This window comes from Grus americana, chromosome 6 (assembly GCF_028858705.1).
Source record: "Grus americana isolate bGruAme1 chromosome 6, bGruAme1.mat, whole genome shotgun sequence".
NCBI classification, from domain to species: Eukaryota; Metazoa; Chordata; class Aves; order Gruiformes; family Gruidae; genus Grus; species Grus americana.
In genome coordinates this window covers 42539991-42560162 of record NC_072857.1, presented here as the reverse complement: position 1 = coordinate 42560162, position 20172 = coordinate 42539991, and the positions used below count along the sequence as shown (strand labels likewise).

Sequence of the window (20172 nt, the reverse complement as noted above, 5' to 3'; positions counted from 1 at the left end):
CTGCCACAGGAGGACACGTGCCATAAAGTGCCAACCACGCATCCCACCCGCCTTTTCCTCCACCTGCCCCGAGCAGCCCCACGGCCACCCGTGCCGAGAGCAGGCGAACGCAGCCAGGGAATCCAGCGATACTCACGACAGGGCTCGCTGCCGGGCGATGATGCAGTCGGGCTTGCCCCCTTTGTACACCAGCCGGGCATTAGCCTGCAACCACACCCAGCTGCCCTTCTTGGTCAGCAGCCGGAAAACCGTCAGCCCGCTCTCCCCCGTCTTCATCACTGGGGCAGGGAGAGAAGAGAGGCAGCACAGGCACGGTTACTGCACGGGGGCAGACAAATGGCACAGGCAAGATGCCATGATGTCAAGCATCGCCTTATGCCCACGCTACAGGGGCGATAGAGGCAGGATGCGGCCAGCACACCATGGCACGTGCGGTGCTGTCCCCCTGCAGCTCCCCGAGCGGGTGTTGCTCCGGAGGGGAGAGCCTTTATCATAGCTGCTCCAGACCTGGGATGTTTGGGCCACCAAGGAGCAACAGTACTGGCATGGCTAGAGCTGTGCCAGGGAGCTGCAAGGAGCCCCCCAAACGCACCCACCCTGATGGTCCCTCCAGCACTCACTTCTCACGTGGTTCTCCGCGCAGTACATCATGTCGGCCGCGTGCACAAACTGGTACCCGGACCCCTTCCTGCACAGCTCCGTTTCTGTGTACCCCAGGACAACCTTCCCCCTGGAAAGAGCGCAGAAACCCAGTGACACCACGGGATGAAGGGAGGGATCCCCCAACTGCACCTCACCGGCCAGACATGATCCCCTGACCAGAGACCCCCACTTTGGGTGGTACAACTCTCCACCCTGGGCTGAGCTGCATCCCCTCTTCCACAAAATCCCACGCTGGGTTTGCGGGGCTAAAACACAGCAGCCAAGAAGCGCTGGCACCCAGTTAATCTGCTCCCCATGTTACTGGGCTGTAGAAATGCCCAGCGGGGGATGGACAAAAGCATCAGACATCTTGCCACAGGAGTTGGGTGAGAAGTGACGTGCTCCTAAGGGCTGGCTTTCTGTCCAGCACCTGCAACCACTGATTTTGCCACGGGGAAGGTGTGAGAAGCCATACCAGGAATCACAGGCCATGGGAGTGAAGTCCAGCTTGTGCTTTGTCTGGAAGATCAGCGTCTTGGTCCGAAGCTCCAGGATGGAGAGTGACTGGAGGGGAGTTGCAATGGCAAAGAGCGCAAGCGGGGACCCATCCGATGCCGCCTTCTGCTGCCCAAGAAGGAATTTCAAGCGGCCGCGGAAGTTCAAGGCCTTAGAGGGAATTAGAAAATGTGGGTGCGAAGCAAAGAGGGTGATGGGAACTGGCAGTGCTCCCACCCCGATGGGACACGAGCGATCCCTAGGGAACACGCTGGGGGTGGAGGGGTGTCCCGGCGTGGGGCTGCGTTACCAGAAATCCCGAGGAGTTATCCAGCAAGCAGCGGAAGCGGCAGGTGAAGCTCCTCTCCGCGAAGGATGGCTTCTCGGGGCAGAGAGGCTGGGGGCTGGACGCGGCACTGCATCCAGCCGGCAGTGCCTGGTCACCAAGAAGGGCTGGGAAACCAAAGGGAACACCACAAAGCTTTCCAAACTGCGCACCTGGAACCCATGGCCTTGCAGACCTGCTCCTGGTAGAGACTCTGCTGCTCAAGTGAACCTGGGATCTTCACAGAAGGGGTAGGACCTTGCCATGGGAAAGTACCAGTTCACAGTAGTTTCTGGTCCCTGCAAGCTCAACTTGCCTCCGAGGCAAGGCAACAAGCCCCGCTCGCATCGAAATAAATAGGTGAAAACTAAAAAGGCTTAGGAAGTGTCCCCATCCCTCCAGCACGAGTAAAGACAGCAGGTCATTGCTGTTGGCTGCTTTGGGTGACAAGCGGCTGTGCCAACCTCTGGGATGACTGCGAGTCCCGGGGGGAGGCTGCGGGATGCTCCTCAGAACAGGGCTGTGTTTGGTGGCCACAAATGCCACCAGGAGGGTTTTCTGACATGGGGTGGCCACGCAGAGGTGGCTGGCTGGTCCCCGGCACTCACCGTCGGCAGTGTGCTGGGTGCTGCCGGACACCGGGTCCCCGTGCAGCTGGCAGTGGAAGGTGGCTCGGTCGTCTGTATGGATCAGCTCGTACACGCTCTGGTAGATGAGATCCGACTGGAACGACACAAGGGAAAAGAACAATCAACTCCTGCCCAGCCTGGCAGAGGCGTCTGGAGGAGGAGGACACTGCAGGAGGCTTTCCTTTGTGGGTACTAAAAGTGCAGTGGTTGAGTGTGAAGAAAGGAAAACACGACCAGCTTTGTGTGCCTCCCAACACAGCCACCTCCTCCTAGGGAGGTCCATGCCTTGGACCCAGCTCTCCCACCCTGGTCCTGCATGCCATGGTGGTCAGCGTGGCCCTGCCAAGCCCACAGGCAGCTCAGGCCACCGACTGCCACGTCCCTGCCCTCAGAAACATGCCAGAGGGGAACCTCCTGCTTAACCAGACACACAGGTACTTCGAGAAGACCGCTCCCTGCCTCTGACAGTTGTTTTGACTTGGGGCATCAGCCCATGAGGATCTTTCTACAGTGAGCTGGGAAAGGGTGCAAAGAGAGGACAGAGAAGAGGACACACCGGTCTCTCTGCAGGTGCACCAGGAACCCATGGAACAAAGTGGGTTTGGTAGCATCACGGCACTCCTGCTGACTCAGTCCTTTGGCCAAAGGAGCTGGACGTTGAGGGAATCAGAGGTAACAGGGTGGATATGGGGAGAAACCTGCTTTTCCTCAGCATCTCGTGTAACCCACAGTATTGCAGGGCACTGCTCACCAGCGAGATACCCTCAGCCCTCTAAGTGAGAGCATTCGTGCCCAGCAACACGATACAAGAAAAATCTCACACCCCTCTGACACAAAGACAAGAGGATACAGAGCCTGCCATTGCTCAGCTTGCATCTGTTCCTACTAAGTCACAAGCACGCCTGCTGACTTTACAGCCCCCAAAGAACGTGACTCATTTGAAAATGTACATCAAAAACAACCCAAGGGAGCTGGGAGGGGAGAAGAAAGCCCTGGCATGGCTATCAGTATCTCCTTCCCAGGCCTGGGCTGCACCCGTCTGCTTACAGCCAGGAAATATCAGTACCCACCTGATGAAAGCCCAGGTAGTCCTGCACAGTCGGGGAGATGTAGAAGATGTAGCCATCTCCAGTCACGGCGATGACAAATCCATTGAGTGCCTGAAAGCGTAAGTTCAGTCCAGAGTTACTCTCCATAGCTTCAATCCAGCTGCTGAAAGATGAACTTCTCGAGGTGTTGCTTAAGCATTTGGGGACAGGAAGGGACCTTCATCAACAAGGAACCCACAAAAATGAAAGCACCTTGTGACCATGCAAGACTTAATCCTGGTTAGTTGGGGTTTGGTGGTTTTTATTTTTCCCCTCAGTGTTAGCAATCAAAGGTGGACTGACCACTTTTTCTAAACCCATCATTGAAGCACTCTCACCATCAGGAGGGACCAGCTAAGGAAACATTTCATAGAGGACCTAGAGTTAGTCACCTCCTCTCCAGCTGTACCAGGGTATAGGTATATTTTTCTGGGGCTCTGATTGTCTCCAACAAACCTGCCTACAACCTCAAGAACAGGCAGTGCAGACGGAAGGACAACTGCCCTGAGCCAGGCAGGAGCCTGGTGACTCCAGGAGAAGCCTACCATCAGTTCAAGCATAATGAAGCCTTCAGAAATAGTAACCACACTGCAGTCAGTCACTGACCTATTTATCCACTCGTTCATTTTAAGGATGACCTCCAAAGGCACTTTGGGCCTCGTTCCTCACTCTGAATTTTACAGTTAGGAGGTTATACAAGCTTATTTCTGCATTTCTGCCTGTCTTCTCCCCACACTTTCTCCAATTACCCCCTGAAAACCTGCCTTTTAGTCCTTAGCACCCGAGGAACATTGCTGTCCCTCGGACTCCTGCTCTCAGCTCCAAGGGCATGTGAACAACTCATCACAAAGTACCTGAAGACAGACCACATCCAGTCACTCCTATCATTCAGGGATGGTAACGCAACTAAAACTAACACTCTCTTGGAAAACAAAAGAAGCAGAAAAATCTGGAAACTCAGATCCCAGATTTGTGAAGGCCCCAACAATCACATCTGTGACATCTGACATGGTTCTTATAAGCATGCAGATTGTTTGCCCCATTGTCGAGGATGCAGCAGCATCCTGCTCTCACCTGTGATGATGCAGGACCACAACCCCTTTCTTATTGTCCTCAAGAGGCCTCATTGCTCTTGAAGACCCTCAAACACGTCCTGGCATTGAACTGCCACTATGAGATACCACACTGGGAAAGTTACTCTCCTCTTGCCTACATTCTAGATGACAGAAGATAAGGCTTTAAACACAAAACCCCCCCAATCTCTATTAAAAAAAAAAATCTTTGTGCTCATACCATCTGCCAACTTCACTTCTCGCCTTGCACTCTGCAATTACATACGCATGGCCTGAGATTAAATACATACCCAACTGGTAGCTCCTTGCCTGAAAAAGGCCAAACTCACACCAAATTAGAGAAACTATTCCAAAACTATGGGAGATCATGGCTGGGATGGAAGGAGTGGAGCTCATGCATCAAGAGAATACCCAAAAAAAGAGGCAAGATGAAGATCCAGAGATATCTGGTAACCATTTCAGGCTGATTTCCTCCAAAAGGAAAGTACTGCACTTGTCTGTGATATATTTAATTTATTAGTGAAAAGGAGACAAATTAGGAAAAGAAAACCTTAAGTGGAAGTCTGCATTTAATCAGGATGTGGGCAGAAGTCTCAGCAGATCTCATAAGCATCAGGCCAGGACCTGACATGACAGTTATGGACTCTGCCCTCACTGCCCAGCTCGGCCACCCTGAGCCACCCCTGGAGGGGACCATGGGGATGTGCTGTTTGCTTGAGACCAGGCTGGACAGAAGGGTCTGGCCACCCTCTTCCCCCACGCAAAAAGGAGCTCATGCATTTGCCCATTTACAGCAACACTCAAACTTGTCTGGGATGGCTTTTTTTAGTCATTTGTATTATTCGAGAAGCTGCTGGATCGAGTATGTTGTTCGATACCGTACAGATCCAGCTTGCAGCGGGACCAGTCCCTGTCCTTTGTGTGCTGCAGCCCCCCAAGGGGCCCTGAGTCAGAGTTTTCTACAAATTACAGTATCCAATTAAAATGCACTTTGAGGGGGAAAAACCATCAGGCAGCTCAGCTGGGGGATTTCTGTCACATTAACACCTCATAAGCTCTCCAGATGCCTTCAATCACCCAAGGATGCCAATGCTCTGGTGGCTCAACAAATTGCCATCACATGGTCCAGCCCAAATCCCCAGTGAGCACTTGGGAGCAGCTCCATCACAGGACTGGGGCAACCACAGGCTCCCCCCTGGCTATTGCATTATTCCAGTTGTTCCTTCGTGACCATCACACTTGCAGTCAGCTGAGACCACTCCTGGGAGCAAAGTCCACATGGGAGACTATGTGGTTTCACTGCCAGAAGTCATGATGGGCTTCCAGGAGTCACCCCCTCAGCAAAATCCCCCATGGGGGCTCCTGCTGGGGCTCTGCTCACAAGGGTGCTCACACCTGCCTGCCTCTCCACAACAGCTGTGCAGGAGCAAGGTTGAAGACACCAAAGTCAGACTTTAAAGACAGCCAAGCAGCCATCGGCTTTCCTTTGGAGAGGTGGAAGAAGGGAGAAGAGGGCTCAAGGCCCGGAAAGCACAGACACATGCGGTATCAGGAATACAGCCATGGAACGATTAAAGGTCTTGCATAGACTTGCCCTGCAGCCCCAAGGAGCAGCATGTTTTAAGTTGAGATACCCAGGTGCTTATTCGGCAACCAGCCTTTCCATCAGCCCTTTCTATCCTATTTCCTTCCAGCTTACATCTATAAATTGCAGCCCAAGCAGACAGCATCCCGGCCAGCTGATTCACCAGCTCCTTGTTCTCCAAAATCCAGAGAGAGCTGTTTCAGGAGACACATACTGGCCTTTCTACAAAGCAAAGCTTTTGAGTTTGTCCACCACTGTCTCCAGATCCATCTTCCCTGCTTTTCTCCCCTTCAACCTTCAAACTGAACCTGGGCTGTTTCCATCCCAGGCAGGCTGTGAACCCATGCTAGGGACCTCATGCAATGCCCCAGGTAGGGCAACCCATCCCTAGCAGATGTTTTATCCTGCAGCTATCACCACTGTCCTCTGGGCACGCACAAGGAACCCACCATCTCAGGAGACTATAACCAGGGACCATTCCCTACACTACTGTAGGACACCCCTGCGCCCTCCCGGTCGGGATTTACAAACTTGTGCACATTGGGTCCACGAGCCACAGGAAAAACACCAGGTTTGGGCTCAGCGACAGCTAATGCATGCAAGCTACAGGCGCAGACATCACCTGATGCCTTTGCGAGAAGGGTACAACCCACCGCCCCAAGCCCTGCTCTGTTCACGGATGCAGCTCATGGTCTAGCCACAGGTGGGACCCCATGCTCCATAGCTGCTGTATGGTTCAGCAGACAGAGACCAGCCGTCGTGCCCGGCGGATGGCAGGACCCGAGGGAAGATCCCAAATGACCAAGCTACAGCACAATACCTGGAGCAGCAGTTCCCCCTCAGGAAACAGCTCCCTGTTGACCTGCAGGTCTGTCTGTCCGTCCCCTCCTGGGGCTCTGGGCTGATCCAGCATGCGGTCATCAACGTTCATAGCTGTGGCTGGGAGCGAGAGGGCAAGAAATCAGTGTGGAATGGGCAAGCCAGGAGCCTCTCCTTCCTTCTCCCCACCCCAGTGCTGCTCGTACATGGCTGCACTACACTACCCGATGCACATCAACCCAGCTCAGAGGAAGATGAGACCAGTGGTAGCTGGAGCAGAGCCATGCCCAACTTGCCCAACGCTTCCTCCAGGAGATTATTTCCCCTGCTTGGTCCTGTTTCTGGGAAGCCTCACTTCTGCCAAGGTCTGAGGCAGAGATGCAAAGGATAGAGCGGAGGTGAGTGCTTCTGGGCTGCCCAGGCTAGGAAACATCACCCAACACAGCGAGAAGTCTTCAGGTTAGGGCCTGGTAGAGCTGGAATTGGCTTCAAGCTACCCCAGTGTCTGCTTTCCCGCCCTTCAGGGCTAACAAGAGATGGTGGTAAACCTTCCCAAACCATCTGAGATGCCATCAAAACACCCATAGTTTTTCCTCCCACTTTTGGCTGCTCGGAAGCAGATCAGAGGGTTGGTAGCCATGGCACTCCCAGTGAGACACCAAAGCACCTCTCTACTCCTGGGACTCGCTGCCATGACCTCCCCAGGCTGATTCACACTCTGCTTCATGCTTCCTTGCTAGATGCCTTCAAGGCAACACCCATGGGTGCAGCCAATGTGAAACCTCCTGCTCTGGTTGCAGGACCTCAAGCATCATGGGACACAGAAAACTGGTTGTTCAGGGAACAGGAATGAGGATAGTGGCTCCCAGGGACATCCCCAGAGCAGTACTTCATCTGCTGGGGAATTATCCTTGAAAAACTCAGTCCAAATTCAGCTTCCAACTAAAGGACAATTTTCAAGGCAGGTTTTTTGTCAACTTGACCAAAAACCCACAGGAAAACTTCAAAGCAGCCCCCATGTAGGAACCACCCCACCTCTGCCACCACTGGGAGCTCCTACAGCATCCTGGGGTCAGGCAGGGCTCATCACACCCCGGCAGAGCATCACCCTGCCCCATCTGAGCCCTGGGGTTCTGACGACACTGCATGACCTGGGCTGGATCCAAAGGGAAAAGGTCTTCCTAATCTGATGGAGCGGTAGGAAATGAGGAAAAACCCCAAACCATCCCAACTACGACCACACATTTAGTTTTCTCCATGGCAGAAGCTCTCACCTCACCATTGAAAGGTTTTAAAGGTTTGTAATTCCCACCCCCCACCAGTAGCACCGAGTTCAAAGCCAAAATAATTCCAAACCTAAAAAAAGTTTTATCTAAAACTGCTGATATAAGACAATTTGCTTTTCATCAAACCATCAATATGCGAAAGCATTTTCCCTGACAGAACCACATTTTTGTATTAAAAAAAACAGTTTCAGGTCAAAACATTGCTCAGCTCTTGTGTTGGGTTTGTGTGGCAAGGTTTTGGTAGCGGGGGGGCTACAGGGGTGGGTTCTGTGAGAAGCTGCTAGAAGCTCCCCCTGTGTCTGACAGAGCCAATGCCAGTCAGGTCTAAGACGGGCCCGCCGCTGGCCTAGGCCAAGCCAATCAGCGCCTCTGTGATAACATATTTAAGAAGAAAAACCACTTAGAGAGAGAGCTTTTGCAGCCGGAGAGAGGAGTGAGAAGATGTAAGAAACTCTGCAGACACCAAGGTCAGTGAAGATGGAGGGGGAGGAGGAGCTCCAGGCACCGGAGCAGAGATCCCCCTGCAGCCCGTGGTGAAGACCATGGTGAAGCAGGCTGTCCCCCTGCAGCCCATGGAGGAAGGATGAGGGGGTGTAGAGATTCCACCTGCAGCCCGTGGAGGACCCCATGCCAGAGCAGGTGGAGGCACCTGAAGGAGGCTGTGGCCCGTGGGAAGCCCACGCTGGAGCAAGTTCCAGGCCGGACCGGTGGACCCGTGAAGAGGGGAGCCCACGCCAGAGCAGGTTTGCTGGCAGGACTTGTGGCCCCGTGGGGGACCCCACGCTGGAGCAGTTTGCTCCTGAAGGTCTGCACCCCGTGAGAGGGACTCCATGCTGGAGCAGGGGAGCGATGAGAGGAGTCCTCCCCCTGAGGATGAAGCAGCAGCAGAAACAATGTGTGATGAACTGACCGTAACCCCCACTCCCCGTCCCCCTGTGCCGCTGAGGGGGGGGGAAGGTTGAAGCCGGGAGTGAAGTTGAGCCCGGGAAGATGGGAGGGGTGGGGGGAGGTGTTTTAAGAGTTGATTTTATTTCTCATTCCTCTACTCTGTTTTGCCTAGTAATAAATTAGATGAATTCCCTCTCTAAGTTTGGTCTGTTTTGCTCATGACGATAATTAGTGAGTAATCTCTCCCTGTCCTTATCTCGACCTGCAAGCATTTTGTTATGCCTTTTCTCCCCTGTTTAGTGAATGAGGGGAGTGAGAGAGCAGCTCTGGTGGGCACCTGGCCTCCAGCCAGGGTCAACCCACCACATGTGGAGCCTGAGCAACAAGAACCCACCTGGTTTTCAGCAACCAGGCATGTGGTTAAAGATAATCAGCTGAAGGTCTTGCATAAGGTAACACAGAGCAGCCACGTTGTCTGGTGCAGTCACACAGGTTTTAATTCAAAGTGAAGAGGATGCTGAGCCCATGAAGCAGAATTAGCCTTGATCTCTATTGCTGATACAACTGGGCTACATCAGCCTCCCCCAAAGCTTGAGTGCTCCTTGGAGATGCTCAGGCAGCGGTCGCATCTTCTGCTCTTTTCCACCCTGCATCCTCCCCGCTCGCTTGAGGAAACCCCAGCTTGTGGGCAATTCCCACGGCATGTCCCCCATCGGTCAGTTTAGCCCATGTCACAGAGAAGCTCCCAATCCCATTTCTGCTGGGGATGAACCTCTGCACAGACAATTCCCAAATCAGCAAGAAGTGGATCAGCCAGAGCCAGGGGAAGAGAGATCTCTGGGAAAGAGGAGGTTTGACGCCAGGAAAGCAGTCCCTGTGCTCGGTTTGCTCATCAGTCAAGAAAAGTCACACCCACGGGAGTTTCAAGAGGCAGGTTTGAGGCAGCCACCAAGCAAAAAGCACAACTGCCAAGCGATCCCAAAGGAAAAACATCCAAAGCCAATCTGGACCATGGGTATGGCTTCAATTTGCACATGATGGAATAGTTTCAAAATGAAACATTGATTATTTTTTAAAATTTTAATTCTTCTGAAGGGCTGACTCCTCTCTAAAGCATTGAAATGAGGCAAGCTGGCAGGGAAATTCAAAAAGAAACCAAGTTCTTCCAAAACAAAGCTCCAAAAGGGCAGAAGGCGTTTTGAGATGATGCACATCCCGAGAACACATGGTCTCCAGCTCTCTCCCAGTGTCCACCAGCAGCACCTGCAGGGAGATCTGCAACAAGCTAGAGAGAGCTGCCGTGGGCTTACAGAATCCAATGGAAAACCCCTACTTGTTCATTTTGCGCTTTCCAGCAAAATTATTTCTTCCAACTCTCCCACCAATCTTAGTAAGAGGCTTTTAATCTCCCAAAGATGCTCACTTCTACTCTCACAGAAAAGTCCATTTCTGCACAGCTGAGCTAGAAAATCCTGCAGAATCTGTCTCCCATAGGACACACCATGATGACCTGGCTTGGGGAGAAAGCCTGGAGCTCAGAGAGAGGGTAGGAAACCAAAAGAGATGCTGTCTCCAACTGCTTTGCCACCAAGCATCACCACACTGGGGTTGCAAGGTCCTAACTGCAGGGCATGGATTGTAACTGGTGCTTCTAAATGCTGGTGGTGTAGAGCAGCTGGTGTTCACATCCAGCCCAGTCTTCACTATCCATGGCCAGAGGCCAAGGAGATGCTGAGGCCAGTGCATGAAGCAAAATGCATGGCGCTCTCCCACCAAAAGAATCCAGGAATGTGTGAGCTGAGCTCCCCTTGCTGTCATCATCACTTCAACACCTGCAACTTAGGCTTGTGGCATCCCACCCTGCTGGGGATGGCCAGTGGTGGAGTGAGCATCCAGCAGACTGGCAGGGCTGAGGCTGCTTTCAGAAGCCACAGCCATTCTTCAGCAGTCTAGATGCTCTGGAAACCTCCCATACCCATTTTCAAGTGGTGACCCTCTTCATGTTCAAACATGTCATGACTGGGCATCCTTCTCAACCAACAAGTCAGGAGCAAAGTGTCCCTGTGACTCTCCCCCTCCAAACAGGTCTCTGAACTCATCCTCACTCGAATTGCCAAGAACCACAGGGGCTGGAAGGAATCCCAAGAGATGCCTGATCACATCCAGATAGATGACTCCAGGCCATGTAACCACCAGAGGCTATTCCCAGTCACTTTTTGACTTGGAAAGGAAAAAAAATCTTTTAATCAAAGTGTAGGAAAAAACTGCCAGCCCATCTGCAACACTGGTAACCTGATGGGAGGGAGGGATCACTCCTGAAACATCCCCAATCTGCTAGAGACAAGTTATTAGTCTCTGGGGAATTTCACCAGCACATAAATCCACAGTCACCAGGAACAACTTGCAGGATACTCACCCCATGACAGGCACTGCTGGCTCCATCTCCCAATGACACCGGGTGGCAGCCTGGAGCCTCCTTCCCCTCCAGAGCAGAGCCTGCGGCTACCTGGAGCCAGCATTACCAGGAGCAGGGAGGACCAACAGCCAAGGGTTCTTCACCCCAGCAGAGCAGGCTACGTGATGGGGAGATGCCACCCCTCAGCATCCCACCGAGAGCCCCGGGCCCCTCAGCCTGCTGCAGGCATGTCTCCAAGGGGCTGTGGCTGAGATGCCCTGAATGCAGTTGATGGCAAGAGGAGATCCCTGTCTGCTGCAAGGCAGGAGAATGCAGCTGCCAAGCCACATTGAAAGCTAATTTCCCCCGTGCTTAAGGTACTTGTTGTAAGGGACCACTACATGTTGAGACTCATTTCCACACCAAGCAGCTGAGGCCATGAAGTTAATGGGATTAAAAAGAAAGAGGTCCAAGACGTATACAAGCTCTAGCACATCCACAGCCAAAAGAAATAACTATAAATAAAAGGGTGATGCATATTTATTGTTTGTGCCCAGCTTTTTCAGTGTCCTGCTGCACATCTTTGAGAATTAATGGTAATTAATAAAAGATGAAAGAGCATGACAAAAAGCAATCTGCAGTTACTAGACAAATTCCAGACATTTGCTGAAGCAATTTATATTTTCAAAGTGCTGGGATACAGCCTATCATTGTGCAATATTGAAGAGGAGGGTAAGGAAATCCAGCTCTGTCCTGAACCCCTACACCAGGCAGAGCGCTGAAGGAGGGATCCTGCTGCTGGTGTGATCCCAAAAACTGGAAGGCTTTCATTTAAAAGGAAGCCAGGGGAGATGTCAGCCAGGATCAGGAACATTTTCAGCATTAATGAATCAGGAGGTGTCCTGTACATCCCCAGAAGCATCCCTTTGGGTTGGGTTTCTTGCCTCTGTGAGGAGGTTTCTAAGCCCTGCAATGCGGGGGAAAGACCTCAAGCGTGAGAAAAAAAAAAAAAAAAGGAGTGAAGCAATCTAATCTCTTCACTTTTGCTCATCACATTCACAAAGACGCAGCAGCACAACCATGGAGGCTAACACATCCCTTGCCTCTGGCTTAGTTTTGTCACTGAAAAAAAATAATTATCAGCAAAAAATCCTGGGGTCAGTTCTGCTGGGCAGAGTTACACTGGTGGGAGATGACAGACTTCACCCATGGCAAGCATTTCTCTTTGAACAGAGTCCAGAGACGCCTGGCATCAAGAAACTAGGAGCTCCCAGCTCTTCCAACAACAGCACGCCATGCACAACCATTTTCCTCTTGGACCGAATCCCAACCATCATGAAATTAGCACCAACCTTTGCCTCAGCTGTTTAACGAGGGCACCATGCCAAGCAGAGCAGGCTCACGCCATCCAAGCAAAACAGCCCTGTCCTGGTTCTGGCAAACCCAACACAAGCCCTCTGCAGGCCAACGCCAAACCCACAGATTATAAACCTATCAGAAGTCACCCAACATTTTTCCAAGGAGCACGGAAATGCCCAGGGGAGCGCTGGCAGCCCCAAAGCCCACACCAACCTCTCCAACCTGCTGCTGCAAACATTCCCGCACAGTCCTGTAGGATCTTGCCCAGGGAGGGATTTAAGCTTGACTCCTTTCACTTAATTCAGGTCCAGACCCCTGCAGCTCTGGCCCAAGGTAACAGCAAACAAGGAGGTGACTAAAAAAGCTAATTTAACACTGAATGCAGTGAGATTACCCAGTGAAACCTGCTGCCAGCTGCCCTGCAGCAGAGCATTGCAGAGTTGCACAGAGAATGGCCGAGGTGGGAAGGGACCTGGTGAGATCTCCTAGGTTAGCCCCCTGCTCAAGCAGGGCCAGCCGGAGCAGGTTTCCCAGGACCATAAGCAGTCCCCAGCACAGATGGGGATCTTGGATCTAACCCTTATAACTGCACCAGTGCAGGGACAGAAAGTGTCTGACACTGCTGGTGGGAAGCACGGACCTTGGAGGACTCATCCTGCCCTCCTCCATGGGCAGGAGACGACCCACCAGGACACCAGCTCCCATGGTGGCAGGACTATGCCACGCAGCATATCCTTATGGGATCCATCTCTGCGCTGGTGCTCAAATGTTTGCCTGCAAACAACAGGTCTAGGCCTTGCTGTGGAGCTAAGAGACCATCATCATGGCTGAAAGGTGGCAGGCAGGACCACTTGGCACTACAGTGAACTCTTGCTCAGCACAGACCAAGCAGAAGTTCCCATCACGGCTGTCTGGAGGGCCTTGGGCACGCAGGGGAAAGGCTGCATCATGCAAGACCTTCCCCATGTTCATCCTAAGTACGGTGCAACCCTGAAATGGGAGCAGGCTAAAATACATCCACACGTATAAGCATCAGCTGCAACACTGACAACTCTTCAGAGCTTGTGACCTGCCACCTCTGGTGCACCACCATGAAGAACAGCCCCCAAAGCTGGTCCCAGCCAGGCAGCTCCTACCTGCAGCCGTAACCACTTCTCTCCAGCAAGCCACAATGCTCAATAACCCTGTAGGAGCTCCTTCAGCTTCATACATAGCTCTGTCTCCAGCTGTGCTTGCCAGGTGCAGAGTGAAGCCTGTTACAAGCTGTTAGCCCCCACCAAGCTTTGCCAACCTCCAGAGCATGGTGTTGTACCAGGAGAGGTTTTTCCACTGGGTCTCTCTATTGCAGACCTCACCACCTGGGCAACCTTAATCTGGGCAGAGGGCAAGGCAGCACATACCCTAAGCACATCCTCTCCACCTTGCAGAGCATTTCAAGCCCCATTTTCTCACTGCTGTCACCCTTGGCAGAGCCAGCACTCAACCACATCTGCAGTCCCCAGCATCTGCTTCTTTTGTTACGCACACCCTAGGCAATGAACCCCAGCACAGATCTCCAGCTAGCGGGAGGTTTTCCAAGCCACTCAGCACTAAACAAATCCATCCAAGCTTTCATGAGATCTCACTGTTTGCAGCAAGTGGAGCTCCTGTCACTGCTCAACTACTGGAGTTCGCCATCTGAGGTGTAGCCATCTGCACGGGACTGGCTGCTCCCCAAGCTGTGCAACAGCCACGCACTGGTGACAAGTGCAGGCTGCAAAGCAGAGAGAAATCTGGACTTCAGGCTCTATTCCTCCTCCTAACTATGGGGAACAGTCAGAGCCAGGACACACAGCCACCACCATCCTCCTGGCACTTGGCGCACACCATCCGAGAGCCACCGTGACTCAAGACATGCATCTTCCATATGCCAAGCCTGAAACAATGCTGCCTTCAGCTTCACCAGCAGTGGTTTGTACAACCACCTTACTACTCCTAGGAGAGCAGCGAGACCAATCCTGCTGGCTTTTGTACTGTAGAAGAGCTTGGCTAAAATATGACGAGATTTTAGCAACTGACCTCAAAGTCCAGTCCCACCCAACCCCAGGGGAAGGAGTGGTTCAGCAGATGACAGTCATGGCCAATCCAGATGATTTCCCTGAACACCTGACTCCAAACTCACATGTCAAATTTCCTTTTTTTTAATTTGCACAGGGAAGACTATGATACCAGGCAGAAGAGCTGTGCACCATCTGCAGCACTTGTACCAGGGGACAAACAAGTTACAGCAGATGTGTGTATGCCCCAAACGAGCCTATGGAGGCATGGAGCTTTGAGAGCTTTCCTCTCAATGCCTGAAGCTTGTAATTTCCAGCAAACTACAAGTTTTTCTGGTTTCTTGCTAAAGCACAGACAGAAGAGAGAACATTTAAAAGATGATCCAGTGAGTCACTACCCTGCAATAGCATCTCCTGGTTTTCAAACAGCCCCGTGCTCCAAAACCAAGTTCAAATCCCATAAGCAGTTTCTTCCAACTTTCAAAAAATTAAATCCTCATGAGCTTCCAGCTGCAATCCTGCTGCCTGCTTATCCAACTGCAGATCCCAAGCATAAATAACAATAGCCATGATCCTCCCCAGGTAGGAAAGAGAAGGAGGCAGAAGCGCCTGTGCATCTGCTGCTGACCCACATCTCATGGCTGGCCCTCACCATGGCCATTCCCCTCACTGTGCCCACTGACGAGCTCTTCCTCATGCCCTGAGGAAGCTGATGGTGAGCTAAAAAAGCAGTGTTACAGAGTAACACAGGATATCCAAGACAACATCCAGGAGGGGACATGCAAGCTTCACACCAGGCAGGCACAAGAAAGCCTGAGCTTTGGGAGCCAGTTCCCTGGAGAGTTTGGCCATCAATTCCTTTTCTGCCTAAAGTTTGCTGGTAGGGATGGGCAAACACCAGCAGGAAGGGGTACCCCAGCCAACATACCCTGCTCACCACCAGCCCACTACGCAGAGCAGCTGGACAGATAGACCTCCACCACAGGCCCCAGATGACCTGGTCTGATCCCACTCAGATGGCATGACACAAGTCCCTTTCCCTAGTATCCCCCATGTAAGCAGGCACTGATACCAGCATCCAAACCCACTATGGGTTGCCTTCCACTCTGGACACTGCCCCAGACCCTGCTGCTTGACTTCCTAAACCCCATTAAATGGGTCTGTCCAAGCCACAGGCACACAGCACCCACGTATCGGAAATATCAGAGAGGATGGAGAAGGTTGAAAACCCCTTCCTCACATTTCTTCCACACATAAGCAGCCAGACAAGTTGCAGACAACACTGGAAAGCTCAAGTCCTACAGCTGGAGGGAGCACAAGAAATGTAGCAGAAGAAAATGAGGAGCCTCAGGACATCACCCTGAGCCCACTTGCAATTTCCCTTTCAAAAGGGAAGTGTAGACACTAGATGTAAACCCAAGCTTGCAGAAGGACAGATTTAGAGGCCACAACACAGCCAGCCCAGAGCGTGGTTTCCTGAAGGACAACTAATTCTGTTGCATCATCCTGTAAAACTCACCTCCAGGTCACTGAGCTTTTAACATGAACCTACCTCTTTGCTTTGTCCATCAGAAAGAGCAACCTTACAAAAGGCACCGTGCAAACATTCACAGCACACACAAAAATCTGTGCAAACCCAGCTCTAAATCCTACATGCAAAATGGGAGCCAGGCTCATTCCCTCAAAGTGAGGGCCATGCTCAGTCTCAGATGCAAACTGGTAGAAACACCAGGAAACAGGGGTTTTCCCCCCCCCCCCCCCCAATGAAGAGTAGTCAACTCCAAAACCAGCAAAAGATCAGAAAAGCTGTAGGGTTTGTCAGAAAACTCTAACCATCCTTGCTGAGCTTTCAGTCCATCCACAGAAGTTGATACCATTTCTGTCCTGCTTACAGGCAGTCTTATAAAAGATTTCTAAACCAGATCCTTGTCCACCAGCTGCTGCTTGTTCATGGCACCTGCATGGCAGATGGTTTATATTGACCTGGGCTGGCATCACAGGTGCCACGTGTATTTTTATAAGCCTGCGGTTACTGCAGCCCTGTCCACTGGCATCAGAGGGGAGGGCTCCAGGCAAACATGAAGTTCCTGGGAAGTTATCAGGAAAACCTCCATGCTGGACATACACAGGTCTCTGAAGCTGCCCAGGGAAGCCTGTGTGATGGTCCTCCTGCTTCAGGTGGCCAGGCAGCAGGTCAGAGTGGGATAACTCAACAGCTCTTACCAAGGGCTGCAGTCAGACAGATCAGCCCACTTGCAAACCTGGCACAGCCGAAGTGAGCTTCTGGACACCAGCACAAAGCCTGGCCAGCTCAACCTAGGCCAAATACCAGTGAAGTTTCACTGATAACTCAAGTGGGTGTAGCACACTCTGCAGGACAGTTTAACCCTCTCCATCTGGAGAGGAAGGTGTGTGGATCCTTCTACCACCACCCCCAAGAAGAAATCAGCTGAAGACCTGTCACCTCTGCAGTCTTCCTGAGAGTTTCCAAACCAGCAAAAGCCACATCAGGGGCAGCAGGAGGAAATATCAGCTGATGCAGACATGGGGAGGACCAGAGGTTCAGAAGAAACATTGTCCATCTCTCATCTCTTATCAATCTCCCCAAACATCTGAACTGAATATAAGAAAAAAGCCAAGAAACCCACCACCAGTAACAAAAAGCCAAACCCAGTTTGGTTCACCTCTACTCCCAGAAGCAATGCCGCAGGGTGAGCTGCATGGGAGACTTGAAGCAGGAAGGGAGAGCTAGCAGAAGGACACCAAAAGTGGGTAGAAGCTAATTCCTCCTGCCTTGCACAAATGATCAGTCTATCTCCTGTCCCAAAGACACAACCCCGAGGAGGCTGAACCTTGGATGGGCTTTTTGGCACGTGCTGCGTTTCTTGCAAGAACCATCTCTAGCAGTACATGAGATTTTTACTTTTAACTTGTGACACAGCCCAGGCAGGCAGAGGGCCAGGGTCACCTCCCTGCCAGGCTGGTTATAACCACGTACTTTGGCTCCACATAGACCTTTTGCCTAGGAGAAAGGGCAAGAGCCCAGACTTGATAGAAATGCTTGACAAGAGGAGCTCTCTTTATCAATATGGCACCAATTAAAGCTGCCTGGAGACAAGGCAACAGACTCTGGTTGTTAAAGAAAAGAGGCCAAGGTAACAGAGGACAGGGATGCTCACCAGGTGATGTCACACTCGCCTGGATGACAACAAAAGTGAACTGGAAAGCACGACTCAAGGGCTTTCACTGTCTCCCCCCTAAACACCCGATGTGATGCACTACAAGCAGGCTGCTGTGACTTACAGATGACACAGCTCTTCATCAGGCAGGGCTCGGACTGAGGTCAACCTTGATGAATCGGTGGGATGATCTGAAGTCAAACAAGATGAACTTCAGGGCAGACACAGGCAAAGCAAGGGGAGGGAGATGGAAATCACAGGCGCAGTGGCCAAATGGGAGTAATTGGCCTGGCAGAACAGGTTTCCAAGAAGGGGACAAGGCTGCCACCGAACATGAACCCGTTCAATGATGATTGCTTTCCCAAAGCAGCTCTCCCACTGGGAAGCACATGTGAGCACATGCAGTGCTCGGAGGCAGGGGTCTCAGCTGGAGAGCTTGGTGCAGAGGTCTCCTCCTGGGGACCAGCACCTCCAGCTGGAAGGGGCCCTGGGAGAGCCCCAAGGGACTGGGCACAGGGCAAAAGCTAAGGGAGCCAAGTTTATTCAGTCTGGAGGGGAGAAGACCTCATAGGAGCCTTTAAGTATAGAAAGATGCTGATGGCTTCCTGCCCTCCACATACCATGCCTTCACCAGGGTCCATCACCCATGCCATCATGCCCAAGGTACTGGAGATGAAACGTGTCCCTGTCCGTACGTCCCAACCCCCCTCTGTGCCACGTCACACACACCAGTCCATGCCTCCCCCAGCTGCAGGAGTCACCCCAGCCCTCAAGCACTGCTCCCTGGTGTTGAAGCAACCGCTTTTGTAAGCGGGTTATGAAAGCAATCTCTGGCAGCATTTCAGGCCTCGTTTGCACTGCAGCCTGCAGCCTGTGTCCTGCCAGCAGGCAGGGGAGCATGGTGACTCGCAGGTGTGCGGCAACTACCCCCAGCCAGGCTCTGCACCCCCATTTTCCCCTCTTAGCCCAGACGTGTGCTGGGTGCCACAGAGTCCGGCCATGTCAGTAAGGAGGGCTGACTGCTGCCTTGCTTTGAATGCCAGTGGAGAAGGCAACGCAGGTTAATGCTACACCAGCACCACCCGGACAGAAAGACCTGTCGCATCCCCAAAACATCATTGCCTTAGGCTGCCTTCCCAGCTACACACCCTGCATCTCACAGACGGGCAGGCAGCAAATCCTCTATTTCCCAGGTTTGTCCTGCACAAAGCAGACAAGGGAGGAAGAGACACTCAGCCAGGCTCGCTCTCAGTCCAACCTCGCCTTGGAGGAGCACAACAGCATCCAAAGCACATCCAATGCTGTGCATGCAGCAATCACCCCTCCTGTGCAAAGAGAGCCAGCATGAGACATTTTCCCTCCACAACAAGGTGCCTCTTTGCATCCTCATCATGTCTTTTGGGGTCCTGCTCCCAAGAAGGACCTCTTGGGTCACAGCCTTTCTGACCCAGCCACAGTCAGCCGGTACAGGCACAGGCTCAAAGCCTACAGCAGCCAGAGGGGCTCAGGGAACAGCTAACACCACAAGAGAGGTCAGGCCAGCATAAGAGCAAGAACATCCATCTCCAGAGCAAGAACAAGGGTTCATCACGCTCACAGCTACACTGGGTGGTCCACCAGCCACCTTCAAGTTCTTTGCAGAGGCAACACACTGTTGTGGTGCTCCAGCACTGCCCCAGGAATGGGACCTGGAGGAGCAGGAGGGAGCTGCTCTGGTTCCCACCCAAGAAACCAGCTCTGCCAGCAAGATCCCATCATTGCAGCCCCATGTGAGCTACAGCTTCAGGAGTAGGAGCTGAACCATCCACAACTCCTGGGCTGGGAGAGGCTCCTCAGCAGGTTTTGGCATGAGCACACCAGCACAAAACTTCCCTGGGCTATGGCTGGGGTGAGAGGGCAGCCAGCAGGTCTGTGCACCCAGAGAAGCTCAGCCAGCCTCCTCTTTGCAGTATTTTTCCTGCTCATAAAGGCAGCACCACATCAGGTGATGTGCAGTGCGTACAAGGGATCCCTGCTCCTCAAACCCAAGGGCTGCAGAGTAACCCCGGAGCCCCCAGCACAAGTATTGTCACCAGCAGCAACTATCTCAGCTACATCAATGGCTGCTGAAAAACCAGGGGATCATCACAGCCGTGACCTGCGAGCAGGAGGAAGGGACCCCCACACATGGGGGCAGAAACACACCCAAAAAGCCCCTGGTGCCAAGAGCAGAAGCAAGACAGCAGCGATGTCCAGCCACACTCACTCTGGCACTGCGGTTGCTGCCCTGTACCAGGGTCCCCGCAGCAGCAGGGCTGCGGAGAGGCAAACGCGAGGAGATCGGTTTTCCAGGCACATCAGCTCAACCCTCCATCCTGCAAAAATGAAGCGGGG

At 52.6% G+C, this 20172-nt stretch overlaps 1 protein-coding gene across 2 annotated transcripts in view; it reads right to left on the bottom strand.

Moving 5' to 3' along the window:
• The window catches only part of LOC129208243 (aryl hydrocarbon receptor-like), a 29694-nt gene that overhangs the window by 4106 nt on the left and 5416 nt on the right, over window positions 1-20172 (bottom strand). For both annotated transcript variants that reach the window (XM_054830616.1, XM_054830617.1), the window contains exons 3-9: window positions 6658-6776; window positions 3162-3251; window positions 2071-2185; window positions 1448-1590; window positions 1118-1308; window positions 621-730; window positions 137-278 (exon numbers count right to left, since the gene is read on the bottom strand). In XM_054830616.1, coding sequence (XP_054686591.1) covers window positions 137-278; window positions 621-730; window positions 1118-1308; window positions 1448-1590; window positions 2071-2185; window positions 3162-3251; window positions 6658-6776 — 910 coding nt within the window. The remainder of the gene's footprint in view (window positions 1-136; window positions 279-620; window positions 731-1117; window positions 1309-1447; window positions 1591-2070; window positions 2186-3161; window positions 3252-6657; window positions 6777-20172) is intronic.